We start from the raw sequence: 19,593 nt of genomic DNA, 5'->3' as shown, positions 1-19,593 counted from the left end.
GCTAATTGTTTCTCAAATTCCAAACGCAGCCTTCAGAGTCAAACCTCAAGTAAAACGGAAGAGAACTGAAACGGCAACAACACTACCAGCAGGCTTATGAAAAAGAAAAAGAAAGAGAAAGCTTTGGGCCCTTTGGGTTGGGCCGATTACGTCCACAACTGAGCCCAAAACAAAGGGTTCGAACAAAAAACCGAAACCCACAAAAAGAAAAGGAAAAAATCGCTTCTCTGTGTCTCTCTTAAACCAAAACCCTAATCAAAAACCCCAAAACCACAGCAACGCAGCAGTGACCAGTGAAACAGCGATGGGGAGGAAGAAGAGCGAGAAGATTATTCTGCCGCCGGAGCTTCCGCCGGAGATACCTGACGACGAAGTCGAAGTCTCCGACGAGGACTTACAGTTTGTCCAACACAATCGCCAATACGCTCTCGGGTTTTCCCGCCTCGACACCCAATCTATCACCAAGTCCGTACACACACATTCTCTCTCTCTCTCTCTCTCTCTCTCTCTGAACGATGTCGTTTTGCTTTGATAATAACCTAGAATGTATTTTGCGTTTCACTCGCTCTGGTTTTTCAAATACAAATTGATGATAACGCTTTCGTTTCACTCTGTATTTTGAAGTAAAATTCGGGAAAATGATATGTTCAGAGTTTCAGATGTAGATGATAGAGACGAAATTTATTGAGAAAATGTGTATTTTTATGTGTTGTTATGATAGAAATGGTAAATTTTGATTTTTTTTTTTTAGTTTGTAAATTTAGTTATAGTGATGTGACTGCATGGAAAATATATAGCTATTGGAGAGAGTAAACAATATTTGAGAATTTTTGAATTTTCAGTTTTTGTAGTTAATTCAGAAAAAAAAATTATTGAGAATTTGTGTATTTTGATAGAAAGTCTAATGTGTTACTTAGGTTTTGCTACGTGGTTACGTAAAATAAAATGTAGCTATTAGAGAGTAAAAACTAATTTTTTTTAATAATTCAATAGTTGGAGGGGATTTGAATCCTACACATTTCCATTTGAGACGCCAGGAGTTGCCAGTTGAGCTATGAGGCAGGCTGTTGGTAAAAACAAAAAATTGAGCTTTGTGTTGTGTGAGTTTGTAAACTAGAATTTCAAATTTGAGCTTTTTTTGGGCAAGGATTATTATAATGATACCTACATACATATATGCACAAGAACTCTGGGTGTGATGGGTTATTATTATTATTATTATTATTATTATTATTATTATTATTATTATTATTATTATTTTGGGCGAAGATTGTGTTATGTGAGCAGTGGATTTTGATGAATTTTATTGTATGTGTGAAGGCATGTTACTCGTGTAGCTGATGCAAAAGAAGATGCTTTGGAGGCTTTGTATGAGAAGCGCTTAAAGAAGAAGGCATTGCAGAAAGAAAAAGAGGAGAGCGGAGTTCAGATTGATCCTGTGGATGCCCTTCCTGTTAAGACCTTAGATGGAAAACTCTACTATCGAACACGTATGTTGTGATTAATTTTGGCATTTTTTACATGTGTGTGTGTGCGCGTGCACGTGCCAATGAGCGAAGTTCAAAAAACCATAGTCTCCCTCTATATTAATGGGGTGGAGGATGAAGTTTGCGGATTTGAGACCCACTTTGTGTATTTGTATTGTGGTGTCTTATCAGTTTGTAAGAAAGATCTTTAGTTGTATAATGTGTTTGAATGGTTTGTGTTGTTGTTATGTGATGCAGTAACGAAGACATCTACATTATCTGAACTTGGTGACGAGGAAGCTGGTAGTACAGATAAAGGCATAGTGAGGCTGACAAAACCAGAAAGGAGGGCAAAGCTTAAAAAGCAGAGGAAAGAGGCAAAGAAACTAGGGAAGGAGTTGGAGAAAGTAGAAGAAGTGCAACAGACCCCTCAAGCGGCGGTGCTGGTATTGTCTAACTGGAGTCTCTTTCTGATTTTATTAAAAAATTTAACTTTTTTTTCCTCCCTATACCTGAAGCAATTGGAAATTGAATAACCTGAGATTTAAATTTATTTCAAAAAAGGAAAATAAATTATTTTTTGAAGTTTTGCAACTGCGTGATGAGTACATTTGTGACAATTGCCAAGGAAAACCACGTGCACTAACTTTGTAGCTATGGTCGTCACTTGTTACCTATGTTTTTTGTCACTGCATTTCATATTGTCTTCCATTGTCCGAATGCATTAGCATCTTTAATATATAAGAGAATTGCAGTTTCTTGGACAATACTTAAATCTACATTTTTGTTAAAGAGTGAAAGTTGTAGAATTGTTTCAATTGTTCTTCCCCTTTATGAAAACATCAGCAACAATTCTTTCTATCTTAGGATGTGATATACTCCTCTGCATGCAGACTAATTCTCTTGAATTTGTGCTCTGCATATCCCATAAAGCAATCTATGGTTTTTTGCATAGGCTGAGGTGAAAGAAGATCTCACAGCTGAAGAAGCATTTGAAAATAAAAAGCGAAAACTTGCAGAGCTGGGAATGGCACTCCTTGCAAATCCAGAGCCGAATATTAAATCATTAAAGGAGATGTTACAAATTTCTAAAGATAATGATCATGCTATTGCCAAACTTGGAGTACTATCCATGTTGGCTGTTTTTAAAGACATCATCCCGGGGTAGGACCCATGCTTTTAGTCTATAATGCACATTGTATATCTTATTTACTCCCCCCTCACGTTAAAGCTTTAGTTTCTTACTTGTCTTTTTTTTTTCTTTTTTCTTTTGAGCATCACAGCTATCGGATCAGGCTTCCTACTGAAAAGGAGCTGGAAATGAAGGTTTCTAAGGATGTTAAGAAGATGCGGTTCTATGAATCAACTCTTCTATCTGCATACAAGGTTGGTGCACTTCCTTTTGACTATATTCAAAGCTTAATGCCAAATTGGATTTTGGAAGCTTGCTATTGTTTATGTTTCTTTCTTTAGAATTTTATCATGTATCCTGTCGCTCAATGTGCTTTTATGGGAAGGTTTTCTTTTTCCTGGTTTTGTGGCATTTCTTAATTCTAAAATTGATACCAATACATTGTTTTGTCATTAATTCTCTGCCTCATCTGATTTTAACTTGTTCCATGACCTCAAATATTTAACATTATGATAAAAGATATTACCCTGATATAATATACAAGTTACAACAATAAATTGGTTTTTCATAACTTGTCTGCCTCATATATTTTTAATTTTTTTCATGAGCTGTAATGTATAAAATTTTAATGAAACAAATTTCTATCTTTTGTTATAACTATTGATGTTATTAAAGTTTCAAGAGCATGCAGCTTTATTTATTTTTTTTTACCAGATTTCATTAATTAAAATATAGTGTGCTTAAAGAAGAAATGGAGTGCCTGTAGACTTGATCTGATTTATAAAGTTCTTGATTATTGCTTTAAACTCCATAGATATAAGAGTTAGGTTTTTTTTTAACTGATTTTTCAGTTGAACAATTTTGGTTCTTATAGTTCAAAAAAATTTTAATTACTTATTAAAAGAAGGTGTGTGTGGGTGTGAATTTATTTTACTTACAAAAAAATGGTTTTTTTGTTTGTGTATCTGATAAGTAGAAGACAATAAGATTATCATAAAATGAAAAAGGGTAGACGGAAATGTATAGAAGGGCCAAAAAAGAAAAAGAATTAAAGTCCACCTAGCTTTCTCTTACTAATTTTACTTTCGTTCTTGAGATTTTTATATGTATAGATGAGTGCTATACTGTTTCTTTTCCTTGTAATTTGTTATTTTTTTTTTAAATGTAAAACTTTATCTAAAACTTTAAGACTTTGCTTTTTTTTTTTTTAATATAAATAAATTAGATTCTGATAATTTGTATAGAACAGCAATAACAAAATTCAATACTAATTACAAACAGGAGTCACTTGTTATGCTTGGTGGGTTTATTCAATGATACAATCCGTTTATAGTGGTAAAGTTTGATCAATTCTGTGTTATGGACACTCACATTAGGTAACTGTTTTAGGAATAAAAGGAGAGCAATCCATTGAGTTCAGATAGCTAGGGTTTTTGGTTTAGCTGCACTTCTAGTTAAATCCATGCCATAATGTGGATTGATTTCTTTTAATAGTTGATAACAGATTGGAATTTAATACTGTTACATGCTCGAAATATTTGGCCACTTTCATGATCCCATCAGCAAGGTATTTTAATTAGAATATATTGGCAATGTTGCAGAATGTTTATATTTCTTACCTGTTTGGATTGTCTGAAAACTGAAGGGCTTGAATGTTCATCGTGATAAGTTTTAATGGGTTTATTCTTCTAATTCATGTTTTACAGGCATACCTGCAGTGGTTGATAATGTTAGAAAAGAAGCCTTCATTTCAGCATGTTGCTGTTCGCTGTATCTGTACTTTGCTTGATGCAGTTCCACACTTTAACTTCCAGGAGAGCTTGCTAGGTGTTATTGTCAGAAATATAGGTTCCTCAGATGATGTGATAAGGTTTTCATATATTTATTTGCCTTTTCTATTTATATAGGTTCTTCAAATGATGCCAAGAGCCTTGTAGCTCAATGAGAAGCTTAAGTTTTGAATCCCCCCACCCCCAATAATCTAATTATTATCACTTATTAAAAAAAAAAAAAATCTAATTATTAAAAAAAAAAAAAAAATCAATGATTATTATCACTTATTAAAAAAAAAAAAAAATCTAATTATTAAAAAAAAAAAAAAAATCAATGATCTTCTTGAGGAATAACATGAATTGCCTTTAATGTTTAAAATTGAAATAAAATGGTATAATTCCAATTTGGGGAAAAAAAGTATAGGACAAAGTGAAGGCCTCTTTTATAGAGAATTTAGTTTTTTCTCAAATTCTCATTTTGAAAATGTCTACTACTGGACAGGAAACTCTGCTGTGCTACAGCTAAGTCACTTTTTACCAACGAGGGAAAACATGGAGGTGAAGCTACTGTGCTGACTGTTCGAATGATTGCAGATCATGTGAAAGCTCATAATTGCCAGTTGCACCCTGATTCCATTGAGGTGCAAGTTCATTTTATTTTTATTATATTTTTAATTGATTCTTTTGCTGTAGTCAACCCTGGATGTGAATTACTAGGAGAAACAAAATCTGGTTTAATTCAAAATTTGGATGGTAGTGAGACTTTATAGAAAGTATAGCAGCATGCTGCTTATACTGTCAGTTGCTGTGCAAAAACTAGATTTATGATATGATTGTTTATACCTTATCTTTGGTTGTCACCTAAATTTGGACTCCATGAGTATCTAATGTGAAAGAAGATATCTTGGGTCACAGAGGTGCTTAAAGACTCTTTTGATGTCTAGCCTTATTGAGACTTGTCATTTTGACTGATCTTTGTAATTTATATTCTATAAGTTCATCCCCACTTATTTTTGCCTGTCTTTTTATATCTCTTTTATTGTTTTCACACTTTTTCAGGTTTTCTTGTCTCTATCATTTGATGAGGATCTCCGGAGGCAAGAAAAAGCAGCAAAGGAGGACAATAGAGTCAAAAACAAGAAAAATAAAAAAAGAAAGAATCTTGAGGAGCCAAGCCAAATGCCAGGCAGTGATAAAAAGAAAAGTAGGAAAGAGTTGATGTCAAAGATGAGAGAGGAGGTATTCCTTTATCCATGAGAATAATTGTCTACTTGGTTTTTTATGCTTCTTATTTGATTTGTTCATCATGATGCTTTTTTACAGGTTGCTGCCGATTATAAGGCTGCTTCTTTTACCCCTGATGTTACAGAGCGGAGGGTGATGCAAACACAGACGCTTTCTGCTGTATTTGAGACATATTTCCGTATTTTGAAGCATACCATGCAATCAACGTCTGCGAGGTGCGTTCACATGTTTTTACAAGAAAGAGAGACATAATATGAATTTAGTAGTCCAATCTGTCCTGTCCGTAAAAGGCTAATTGGTTAACTTGCATAATTGGGGCCAGAGAGGGCAGATCCACTTTCAATTTGGCTCATGTTTTGCATATGGCAGATCAGTCATTAGATGAGAATTTAGCTCTGCCTTATGCTTCGGAGTCTATGCAACTAACCATCTATCCAGTTGCCATAGTTCTTATTTGTTGCGTGTTTATATCTCGGAAATAGTTGATTTGCATTGGCTGTTGTACACATTTTATGCATGTAAGTGAACTTCTATCACAATTTTAGGTGTTTGAAGATGATTCTGGAAATTGATGCTCACTTCTACTGCTGCTTTTGTCACCTTTGGGTATAATTTAGCCTTGGGCTTTTGTTTGACCTTGCAGAATCATATGCTGAATAAGAGTTATTCTAGGACCACAACCAATTTCACACTCATTTTCACAACCATCCTATGTGGCAGACTGTAACTAATTGCTTGTTACTTTCACATGGACTTGCCATGTTTTTCCCACCACTCACAATTAGTCATATTGGATGGTTGCGAAAATGGGCATGGAATTGGTTGTGGTCCTTTTTTTCTCTGAATAATGATATGACTTGATATGATTGTTATAATGGTTGGTCAAGGGGAATCAGTAGTGTCGAAAATCCTATGAAAGTTGACTTTTCACTGGCTTGATTTTAGTAGGTTTTATCTTTTGTTGCTTTGACTCTTGTTTAGAGACAGGGTAATTGTTCTTAAGTTGCCTCTTGGTTGGACAACAAGCAAGCAATCATGATTTTCTCTTGCCTGCTCTATTTTCAAACAATTAAAATCTGAAATGCTATGTATTTATAGATACAAGCAGGCAAATAATATGTACCTTATCCTGAACTTTTTGTATTACTGCTCTCTGATATACTAAAATTTTTCTTGTAATCTGGTATTGGTATCTTCTTAATTGCCATCTTTCTAACTGTTTTACCTATAGGCAGTTTTATGTTGATACCATCTTCCTGATTATTTTATCTATAATTAATTATGTTCACATCTAAGACATTATAGTTGCTACATATTGAATCCATTTTCAATATGATCTGCGTGAGTGCAAGTAGGCTTTAAAATTTTGGAGTTGGTTCTATAGATTGAAACTGTTCAGAGATAGGTGATTGGAAAATAATGTCTGGAGTCTGGACGAATGCTTAATTCCATGAAAACTGTTTATGCATTGAATTGAGTTCTCATATATACTCAGATTAGCACCAGGTCATAATATTTGTTTGTTTGTGTTTTTTTTTTTTCTTAAGAGGTTTTTGTTCAGATATACTTTTTTTTTGTTGATAATTTGTATTAAAAAGTTAAATTGGAGTTAGACTTACTAAATATTTTCCTTATTTTATTTCTCAGCCAGGAAGAGATTGCTAATTCAGATTCTGCTGCCTCTGTGTCCCACCCACTGCTCTCTCCATGTCTGAAAGGATTAGGAAAATTCTCGCATCTAATTGACTTAGATTTTATGGGCGATCTTATGATTTATCTTAGAAAGCTTGCTTCTGGCAGTGGCAACTCTGGCAATTGTTCACAGAAAAATTCGAAATATTTGACTGTATCTGAGCGCCTCCAGTGCTGCATTATTGCTTTTAGAGTGATGAGGAGCAATCTTGATGCGTTGAATGTTGATTTACATGAATTCTTTGTTCAGCTTTACAATATTATGCTTGAGTACAGCCCTGGAAGGTTAGTAGCGATTGTGCTGATTCGAAAACCTTGCTTTGGAAACATATATTCTCTACTGCTACCTATTACGAAATGTTGTCTTTTATTTTATTCTATTTTATTTTATATTATATTATAACTTGTATGCTATCTGCAAGAGCTTTCTGAAACAGCCTTGTCCACCTGCTTTAGCTTATTATAGTCTCTTGGGGAGAGTCTGCAGCCCTATTTTTTTAGATAAAAAACGACCTTTGATCTAAATGAGAGTTTCTGTTTAAACTGATATATCTGACATGAAAGCATAATTCGTTACTACGACACTTATGCATTCATGTGCAACATAGTATTGAACAATGGATACTTTATCTTTATCTGTTGCAAGTTTAATTTGTACATGTGTATTGATATTTCCTGACCTGCATATCCTTTATTAATGTGCATGCTCTCTCTCTCTCTCTCTCTCTCTCTCTCTCTTGTTTTCTCCAAATGGAGTCAGTTAAGTCATCCTTTTTTATCATACATGGATCCAGCCCTCTCTTTCTCACTCACACATGAATTCGCCCCTCCTCCCTTCTCTTTCCTAGATGTGCATTTTGAATACTTGTGGACACAAGTGCTTTGCTCTGTCCAGTTCAAGTCAGGCAACTATTGAAACCTTTACCATAAATTTATTCCCAGATGTGCATCATAACATTTTCTGTTTCTCTTTTGGGGTTGGTCTGATTTGTTTCCTTCCATCTTTTGGGTTGGGTTTTAAGCGTGCTCTTTCTCTTTTTCATTCCTTCAGTTGTATTTAACATCTCTCTCTCTCTCTCTCTCTCTCTCTCTCTCTCTTTCCCCAAATAGTGGCTGCACGCAAGGGAGATGCAATGTATTTATTTTTATATTTTGTTTTTTTGGGTTTGTGGATCAGAGACCGGGGTGAAGTGTTAGCCGAAGCTCTGAAGCTGATGTTGTGTGAGGATAGACAGCATGACATGCAAAAGGCTGCTGGTTTTGTAAAACGCTTGGCCACATTTTCGTTATGCTTTGGATCTGCTGAGTCCATGGCTGGTATATTATTTATGTGCAGTTACCTAATTAGTTATCAAAAACCTGTTGGAATGCTTCTCTTTTATTTATCTGGTTCTTCTTTGGGAATTTGCAGCCTTGGTTACGTTAAAGCATCTTCTTCAGAAGAATATCAAATGCCGGAATCTGTTAGAAAATGATGCTGGAGGTGGTTCCGTTTCAGGTATCATTGCGGTAAGTTCTTGGCAATTCTTGTGCAAAGAGAAAATATGCACATTGTTGTGTTTTTTATTTCTAACCTCTGCCCCACCTTGATTGTTTGTAATGCATGAGAATTCACTCATTTTTTTAATTAAAATTTTTTCACATGCTCTACTTACTGTGAGACACATTTAGTCCATCAAGAGACTAATCAAAAAACATTGAGTTCATCAAGAGGCCTTGTAAAAGGAGATGGAACGTTTTCAGTGTGCTTTAATGCCTACAACAACAGGATTATTACACAATCATATTGATAGTTGCACTGTATTTGTTTTTTTTTTTTTTTAAGATATTATTTAAAAAGGTATATTTGTCTACATAAAAGTTGCTCTTGGATGGACTATAATATATACCTGCGGTTTGGAATTTAGCTCGCTTCCATGAGCTTGTGGCATTTTATTAAAGTGGTGCCCCTGTTTCATTCCTTTGGGAATTCAATAACTAACCTGAAATTTTCCTTCTCTTTCTCTGTCCGTTGTGCAGAAATTTCAGCCATATGCCTCAGACCCCAATTTAAGTGGTGCTCTTGCTTCAGTCCTTTGGGAACTCAATCTACTATCTAAGCACTATCACCCAACAGTCTCAACAATCGCTTCAAACATTTCAAGTATGAGCTCTGCTCAAAACCAAGTTCATCTATCTATCGTCTCTCCTCAACAAGCTTTCATGGACTTGTCACTTGAACGTGAATCCTTCAAGCCACAGAATGAGAGCATGAAATTGAATAACAAGAGGAAAAAAGGAAGCGGGTCTTCCAAATCAGCTTCTATTGAGCCTATTCCAGACGCTAGTTCAATCAATGAAGATGAGGTTAGAAAGAAACTTTCAACACATTTCAATCTTCTTCGTGACATTAAGGAGAACGAAAGATTGAGGAGCGAGTTAGATCGCACAACATTATACCTACAGCTATATGAACAACATAAGAAGCAAAAGAAAAAAGGGAAGACAAAGACCAAGAAAAGTGAAGTATTGACTGCTTAGTAATTTATTGTCTTCCAAAAATTTTGTGATTTTCTTATAATGTATATTTTTCTATTTTTTTGGTTCCCATTTTCTACATCTCCTTTCCCTAGATGCAATTCTTTACAGTTCCCTTTATAAATTTAGCGGGGCAAAACTTGCTTCTACCGATGGATTAGCAATCCTAATTTTGTGTACCTAGCATCCAAAGAACAATGAAGTTATTTTTGACGTTCCGACCTTTTCCAATGTTACATTTGTAAGATCAGACTTCTTACTACTCGTTCAATATCAGCTGCAAGTGAAACAAATTGCTTTGAAAATCTCTCTTTAAAATTTTTTTTTTTTAAACTTAAATATTATATTTTGAGGTGACTTCATCTGCTCAATTCCTTTGTTTCTTTTACTTATTTTTATTTGCAAGCATAAAAGAAAAAGAAAAACAGAGAAAGAAGTCACTAAACAAATGTGGCGTTGTCATGACCATCATGGCAGCTTTGATGGGGTTATTATTGTGGGTATCATACACTTGTTGAAGTGCCAATATTCGAATTGTTCAACTCTTATCAAATATCATGTGAAGTGATACGAGAACCAAGGAATATGTTCTCTCCACATAACTGAAATATTAATTATTTCTCACAAACTATATATCTCATAGACAATCTCAATATATCAATGACTCCCTCTCTAACTTTAAACATAATAAAAATAACCATTACATAAGAAAAATATATGCTTTCTACTTTGCTAGAAGGATGAAAAACTTGCTTCAATCTTTACACGCTCTTATTGGTAATATTACACAATAATAGAATATAACGTCAGGAAAATTTAAAAGAAAGAAGACCTAATAGGTATCCCTTTTCTACGTATTTTGGGATTACATTGACAAGGTTCATCACTCCTATTAGTTGCCAAAGATGACATCTCATTGGAAAGATCTCCTTCTGATATCATTGTATCTTTCACCTATAATCAAATTATATGTACTAGTGAGAAATCTTTTCGAACATGTATATCAAATTACAAAACAGAATATTGAAAGGTAATTATAAATTTTATAAAAAAAAAATATATATATATATATATATTATATCAAATTACAAAACAGAATATTGAAAGGTAATTATAAATTTTATAAAAAAAAAATATATATATATATATATATATATCTCACCTTGCATGCGAGTGAGCAAAACTTGAATAACCCTCTTGAAAAAATTTTGGATAAATCCAATAGTTCATATCCACATATTTGACACTTGTAAGTAGCATTGGCCCGACATTTGTCCACTTTATTTCTTGAGTGAAGAAAAACTACTTTAAAGCTTTAACTATATTTGTGTATATCGGAAATATCTAACAATTCGAATATATTATAACTCGAAGCGCATTGTGACGTGAAGCTTTGTAAACCTAAAAAAAACATGTAAAATATATGACAAAAAGAAATTGGGATTATATGTGTGTGTGTGTATAAAAGAAGTAACCACCATTAACTAAAAAAAAAAAACCTTACTTGGAGAACTTTGTGGCCTTCGTCATCATGCTCTTGTTTGCAACTTTCACAAAATACTTCGCTGCAGTCTATACAGAAGAAATTACAGAGTGTACCTTCGTGTTCGTCACAATTCTCATAGAATTTAGAATCTAAAATCAACGTTAGCCATGGTGGTGGAAACATGGAAGGCATACTGATCATCGGTATACTTCTCCCTTAAAACCTTTAAAATTATATGCTTGTGTTGTGGTACATATTGCCTATTGGGCTCTTATTTATATATACTACTACTACATGGGTTATTTCGAATTGGACAATCCTATTCCAACTAGTACTAGCTAGTTCTCCTCTAATTACATAAGGAGTTGTATGCTATAACCGCCTCTACTTCTTAAAGGGTTTTAGGTTTTTGGGTGCAACATTTCTATTATGTATATACAGTATATACACATCTCAATTCTCTATTTAAACCAAAACAAAAAACAAAAAACAAAAAACAAAAACAAAAACAAAAACCTATATACACATATCATTTAGGGTCCCATATTCTTACTTTCTTTCAGATCCTAACTGAGAGAGAGAGTCATGCACACTTGGTATACCGTACACCATGAAATCACATTATTGTTTTTGCCACGTTAGAGTTTTTTTTTTTTTTTTTTTTAATAAATGTGATTTCATGACCTTGTCTCTATTTAACAAAATCTAACTTGATAAAATCTAAAACACTAATAAGAGAGGGCTTCAGAGACTCTTCAGAGGACCCAAAATTCGTTAGACCCACGGACAATGTGGGTATGACAGCGGAAGAGGCAAAAGAAAAAGATTACTGTTGCTCAAATCGCATTTGATACCTGTTTGAGGTCTTTTTGTGGCCAATGATAACATGAGTCACTTTTTGATAGGTTAGCAGCTAGACCCAGATTCTTTGGGGCCAGTAGTACTTAAGCTTAGTACTCATGTCAATAGGTTCAGTTGGTCACTACCGTTGAGTTTTCTCCTCATAATTTAATGAGTGATAGGGATAACAAATTAATGGTAAAAAAAAAAAAAAAGTGTAATTATGTGTAGGTAGTTTAACTGAGGCATGTATAAATAAGAACATTCATAGCAAGGTTCTAAAAAAAATCGCTTTTAGCAATTCAAAAATAATATATTTTAACAAGGTACTTTATTTATTTTAACAAATCACTTTACAATATACCCAACATCAAAAATTTTATTTTAACAAACAACACATTAAAATAATATAAACAAACAAATAAAAATAAAAATAATAAACACTATACATGGACAGACTTGAGAGAGAGAGAGAGAGAGAGAGAGAGAGATAGATAGACTAATTTAATACTAAGAGAAGAAAGAGAAAATAATTTAATATTTGTAGCAACTTGCTATATTGAGCTACTACTACTAACAGCTCACTGTAGCAAATTGATAAAATATTTTAAATTTAACAACATTGCTATGAGGTGTTTTTGTGTATTCTGTGAATGCTCTAATTGTGAGAAATATGTTGGGCTAAGCAATATTTGCCCATGTTAAACAAATATATTTGTCTATGCCCAAATAAATATATATAGCATCAAACTCATGCAAATAAATGATCAAGTAATAGAGAGAGAGTGGCATTAGATACTTATAATATAGTTGTTAGCAACTCATACTTCTCTCTTGACCAAAACAAATCATGTATGTGTCATAAGTCAAGTCCCAACTATTCACACTAGCAAGTGTGGATGGCAGCAACTATACGTGGGTTTTGTCTCCTATCATAATAATGGTGTACAAGAGGATGAAAATACAAGAAAGATAATTTACACCAAATACTCTTTGTGAGACATCTAGTAAAATAAGGGAGAATGGTATGGCTAGCTCACAAAAACTTAGATAAATCATGATGTTAACTTTGGAATAAGGATGATTGGGATTAATGGGATGAAGGAAAAAGGAAACACTTTTGTTTTTGTTTTTGTTTTGTGCACTTCGAAACTCATGGAAATCTATTGAACCATCTACTGAATGTGTTGGAAGATGCAGCATAGAGTAAGGCTCCTTATGATAGTGTAAGAGGCAATTGAATGCAAATACAATAATCTGAATAGGAAGAAAATTGTTGTATTTGTTGGATATTAGGTTTTGCTTACTTTGAGGAGCGAGGTCAATATTTTTTCCTCGGACACCAAGCAATTAGATAGCCAAAGGCCACAAAACTTGCTTTTCTGAAAGGAAACCTCACTTCCCAATTTATTGAATTTAATAGATATTTTATAACTGGTTAACCCTCATAAATGCGTGTTTGGGTGATATGTTTCAATTCAACATGTATTCGGCCCTTCCAATGAGTAAACGTGTGTTGCACATTGCATATAACATGGGTTCATTAGTCTCATTGGTGTTCCAAGCCCAATGGAGGACTGTTTAGTGAGTCCATACCAATGTGAAATGACTCTTTTGCCCTTCAATCCACTTCTCCTAATTATTCTTTTTTATTAGGTTCTTCCTTTTACATGTGGGCCTTGTCCACATAACAAATGATAATACAAAAATAAGGTCAACTGTAAATTTTTTATGGATTGGCATTGGACCTTGTGGGCTTTGTCATAAGTATTTCTATAGGACCTAAAGAGTGGTTCTAGCCTTTCAAGACCATAAGTCTTTTTGTCACAAGGCTATAAATGGTAGCTTATTATTTTCATATTAACTCATATTTTTTTCTTTATTACTCACAGTTTATTACTCACAGTTTACCACATTATAATGGTGATAAAATTGTAGTAAAAAAGTTTATGGTATTAGATTTTTTCAGCCCGTAATTGTGAAAAACATGCCCTCAACAATACTCTGATAGAGGCATGAAAAAGGGTAAATGCACTTCCCTAGAGAGAGAGAGAGAGAGAGAGAGAGAGAGAGAGAGAGAGAGAGAGAGAGAGAGAGAGAGAGAGAGAGAGAGAGCACGACTAGCAATAACAACAAAACATTATATTGTTATATTAAAGAAACATAGTCATCGTATTTGTTTGGTGAAGATCTCCTTAATGTGGGAATGAAATCCGAATGAACTTTTGGCCATGTGACTCGTATCTCAAACTCACATGTTTGGTAGTCCTTCTTTCTTGGATCTTCTATCATTTTCTTCCTTGAAAGGATCTGGAATCATTCTGAATTCCAATGCAGAGATGCTTTGGCTAGAAATTAAAAGTACTGTTAGCGAACGAATTGACGTTTTTAATAACATTTTTCGCAACTTAATTCACTACAGAGATACCTTGGCCATAAATTAAAATTAATGTTAACGAATCGCATTTTTTACAATATTTCTTGTAACTTGTTAAGTTTTCAAGTNTACATGGACAGACTTGAGAGAGAGAGAGAGAGAGAGAGAGAGAGATAGATAGACTAATTTAATACTAAGAGAAGAAAGAGAAAATAATTTAATATTTGTAGCAACTTGCTATATTGAGCTACTACTACTAACAGCTCACTGTAGCAAATTGATAAAATATTTTAAATTTAACAACATTGCTATGAGGTGTTTTTGTGTATTCTGTGAATGCTCTAATTGTGAGAAATATGTTGGGCTAAGCAATATTTGCCCATGTTAAACAAATATATTTGTCTATGCCCAAATAAATATATATAGCATCAAACTCATGCAAATAAATGATCAAGTAATAGAGAGAGAGTGGCATTAGATACTTATAATATAGTTGTTAGCAACTCATACTTCTCTCTTGACCAAAACAAATCATGTATGTGTCATAAGTCAAGTCCCAACTATTCACACTAGCAAGTGTGGATGGCAGCAACTATACGTGGGTTTTGTCTCCTATCATAATAATGGTGTACAAGTGGATGAAAATACAAGAAAGATAATTTACACCAAATACTCTTTGTGAGACATCTAGTAAAATAAGGGAGAATGGTATGGCTAGCTCACAAAAACTTAGATAAATCATGATGTTAACTTTGGAATAAGGATGATTGGGATTAATGGGATGAAGGAAAAAGGAAACACTTTTGTTTTTGTTTTTGTTTTGTGCACTTCGAAACTCATGGAAATCTATTGAACCATCTACTGAATGTGTTGGAAGATGCAGCATAGAGTAAGGCTCCTTATGATAGTGTAAGAGGCAATTGAATGCAAATACAATAATCTGAATAGGAAGAAAATTGTTGTATTTGTTGGATATTAGGTTTTGCTTACTTTGAGGAGCGAGGTCAATATTTTTTCCTCGGACACCAAGCAATTAGATAGCCAAAGGCCACAAAACTTGCTTTTCTGAAAGGAAACCTCACTTCCCAATTTATTGAATTTAATAGATATTTTATAACTGGTTAACCCTCATAAATGCGTGTTTGGGTGATATGTTTCAATTCAACATGTATTCGGCCCTTCCAATGAGTAAACGTGTGTTGCACATTGCATATAACATGGGTTCATTAGTCTCATTGGTGTTCCAAGCCCAATGGAGGACTGTTTAGTGAGTCCATACCAATGTGAAATGACTCTTTTGCCCTTCAATCCACTTCTCCTAATTATTCTTTTTTATTAGGTTCTTCCTTTTACATGTGGGCCTTGTCCACATAACAAATGATAATACAAAAATAAGGTCAACTGTAAATTTTTTATGGATTGGCATTGGACCTTGTGGGCTTTGTCATAAGTATTTCTATAGGACCTAAAGAGTGGTTCTAGCCTTTCAAGACCATAAGTCTTTTTGTCACAAGGCTATAAATGGTAGCTTATTATTTTCATATGAACTCATATTTTTTTCTTTATTACTCACAGTTTATTACTCACAGTTTACCACATTATAATGGTGATAAAATTGTAGTAAAAAAGTTTATGGTATTAGATTTTTTCAGCCCGTAATTGTGAAAAACATGCCCTCAACAATACTCTGATAGAGGCATGAAAAAGGGTAAATGCACTTCCCTAGAGAGAGAGAGAGAGAGAGAGAGAGAGAGAGAGAGAGAGAGAGAGAGAGAGAGAGAGAGAGAGAGAGAGAGATGTTCTGCACAGATTTATTCCGATATAATGTGTGAAACATATTCATGTTCTTTCGATTCTTTAGGAGGAGAGACAGTTGAGTTGGCTAAGGGAATACGAAAAACAAAATGATTGAAATTAAAATAACATTGTATTCATCTTAAGTTCATCACAATCAATACGGCCAATTTTATTATATGCATTAAGGTTATAAGAATTGTAAGAAGACAATGATGATGAAGAACGTGACCGTTAATGACTGGTAGGAGTGCCAAGGTGCCATGTGCCAAGTGCACAAATCAATCATGGCCATGCATTTTCAATGCTACTGTGCTGGCACGAGTAGTACAGTCAATCCAACGTTAAAAGTGGTAAAACAAACTACAACTAATAATTTAAAAGAAATGTTTAAAGAAAGTTTTATAATAAAAAAAACTATTAATATTTTGATAATTTTTTTCATTTCTCATAAAAATTGTGTCAAAATTTTCTTAAAATAGATTATTAATCATTCTCTTAAGCAGGGATGGAACCAGGATTCGTACCTAGAGGGACAAAAGCTTAAAATCAAAAAACAATTTATAAAAATAAAAACTAACGTTTATTTTATAATCAATAAAATACTACATACAAAATAAGTAATTTTTAAACATTTCATATTATAATTATAAAATACATCAATAATGTATAATATACAAAATAAATATTTCTTATTTTATGCTGCACGATTTTTGTTTAGTCCATATTTATTTTTTTATTCTATTTTTATAGTTAAAAAAACATGAATTTTATTTTCTCGTAGGTCCGTCCCTGCTCCTAGTCGTTAGCATCACCCACAATTTAATATTATGTACGTTTAATTCAGAAATATTATCATGACTTTAGTTACACAGTGGGAGCAGATGATGTGGTCAAACGAAATTCTTGAAATTGCTGTTCAAGAGCTACTGCTTGACTCGCAAATTTCAAGACATTTGACTCAACTTTTATATATATATATATTCTTTAATTTCATGGAGGAAGAAAAAAATATAGACAGATTGGCCCACAATCCCATGACCCAATCATAAAGAGTGAAGACCACGTCTGAATTACTAAAAATATAAATATAGCTAGCTAGGTATTAAGGTTTTTTAAAAAAAAAAAATAAATGGCAACAAAACATAAACATATATATGTTTTTGATTTTTAAATCAAAACGAAATTACATTCATAAACTGAATTAACTTTTTGTTTTGATTTACGGACAATAGAAATATTTTTACTCCCCTTTAAAATATAAATCCTTAGGAATTTAAATTTCTTTCATTGAAGAAGATAAGAAATACTATGATTAAGCCATAAGGTTTTTACAAAGAACAACTTTAATTTGGTTTTACATGACTAGCAATGAATATATATATATATATATATATATGTTCCTGGGGAAGATCGAGTTAGGCTAACTTAATTTCTTCTTTTAATTTTGTGTTTCTTAAAGATAAAATAGTACATTTAAATTTTGATTTGATATCCAAGTTAATAATTTATTATTAACTAAAAAAATGAGCAATAACTAATAACATATAGGGACTGTTCCATCTTTAAAGAGAATTAACATGTGACAGTATAATTAATTTAGGTAGGATTACTACCGCTCACCCTTGGTGCGGTAGTCACTTCACAATTCTCCAGGAGGAAGTTTTACACACATATACACTTAGATTATGTTAGAGTATAAATTTTATTTTGTATAAAAAAAACCTAAGTAGGATTAAAAACATCATCAATTACCTTTTTTTTTTTTAATTAATTAAATTTGAAGAAAGAATAGGAATGGATCTGCACTAAACACAATTTCCAACCAAACTTAAAAAATAATATAAAAAAAATAAATAAATAAATAAATAAACATATTCAAAAAAAAAAAGTGTATATATATATATATATATATATGTTCCTGGGGAAGATCGAGTTAGGCTAACTTAATTTCTTCTTTTAATTTTGTGTTTCTTAAAGATAAAATAGTACATTTAAATTTTGATTTGATATCCAAGTTAATAATTTATTATTAACTAAAAAAATGAGCAATAACTAATAACATATAGGGACTGTTCCATCTTTAAAGAGAATTAACATGTGATAGTATAATTAATTTAGGTAGGATTACTACCGCTCACCCTTGGTGCGATAGTCACTTCACAATTCTCCAAGAGGAAGTTTTACACACATATACACTTAGATTATGTTAGAGTATAAATTTTATTTTGTATAAAAAAAACCTAAGTAGGATTAAAAACATCATCAATTACCTTTTTTTTTAATTAATTAAATTTGAAGAAAGAATAGGAATGGATCTGCACTAAACACAATTTCCAACCAAACTTAAAAAATAAAAAGAATAAAAAAAAACATATTCAAAAAAAAAGTGGAGAAACTAATGAAACTCATGCATACTGCATGACTTGTATTGTTATAATTCAAACTATATATATACGAATCATTCTTCCAAACATTCCCCTACGTAGAAGAAGTCCTCTTTGATAATTGATACCCTTTTTCCTTATCATTATAAATATGAATAACCCCCACCAAATATTTTAATGAAAGTCACTCATATATATAGAGAGTATGAATTCCATATATCTAACTAATCTCATATAACCACCCCATAAAATTTCAATTTGAATGCGTAAAAGGTGAGCATACCACATATTAAAATAGATAAAATAATATGTTCTAAGACGTGTGGAGACTTTTCCTTGTTCTCTGTGTATTTATTTATTTGTTCTGTTTTTGTTTGTATTATGTATATATATTAAACAACGCTACATATATATCTATAACCTTGAGCCTAGCTCATAGTGCACTAGTAGAAAAAACAAGGTACATCCTACATAGTACATAGTACTATTTTCGATGAACAACTAGCTATTCAAGAAATTAGAGTCAACTGGGGCAGATAAACTACCTTTAGTCAAGTAAAGTTTGTCACGCAATTCCTTTGAATTGATCTGATTGGCTTTTTCAACCTAGTTTTAACTTATTAATTTATATAATTGAAAAGCAAACAAAGAAAGTAAGGGTATCACTATCTAATCTTAACTTGGGAGAAGCAACATGGTTTATAATTGAAGAAAGAGATATATATATATATATATATATACCCACCACTGTGGCTCCACAATCAAACAGTGAGCTAGGCCTTTGCTTAATTCTCTTTGGTTTTGAATTAATTTTGGGAACCTAATCCCGTGGCCGTGAAGGCATGCTTCTTTTTTATTAGCTACATATAACATATCACTTAAATG

General features: G+C 32.8%; 1 protein-coding gene across 1 annotated transcript; it reads left to right on the top strand.

The window, feature by feature from the left end:
* Positions 1 to 269: 269 nt before the first annotated feature.
* LOC111999334 (nucleolar complex-associated protein 3) lies at positions 270 to 10,129 on the top strand (the record flags this gene model as incomplete). The annotated part of the gene is given in 13 exon segments (XM_024031465.2): positions 270 to 465; positions 1,321 to 1,490; positions 1,725 to 1,912; positions 2,422 to 2,630; positions 2,750 to 2,852; positions 4,305 to 4,468; positions 4,873 to 5,011; positions 5,430 to 5,609; positions 5,694 to 5,830; positions 7,263 to 7,592; positions 8,485 to 8,624; positions 8,719 to 8,816; positions 9,327 to 10,129. Coding segments are annotated over 13 exon segments (2,555 nt in total), but the record flags the coding sequence as incomplete, so codon positions are not given.
* Between the last annotated feature and the right edge of the window lie 9,464 nt (positions 10,130 to 19,593).

Source organism: Quercus suber, unplaced genomic scaffold, assembly GCF_002906115.3.
Source record: "Quercus suber isolate HL8 unplaced genomic scaffold, Cork oak 2.0 scaffold_631, whole genome shotgun sequence".
In the NCBI taxonomy this organism is placed as follows: Eukaryota; Viridiplantae; Streptophyta; class Magnoliopsida; order Fagales; family Fagaceae; genus Quercus; species Quercus suber.
This window is presented reverse-complemented; position numbering and strand designations above follow the sequence as displayed.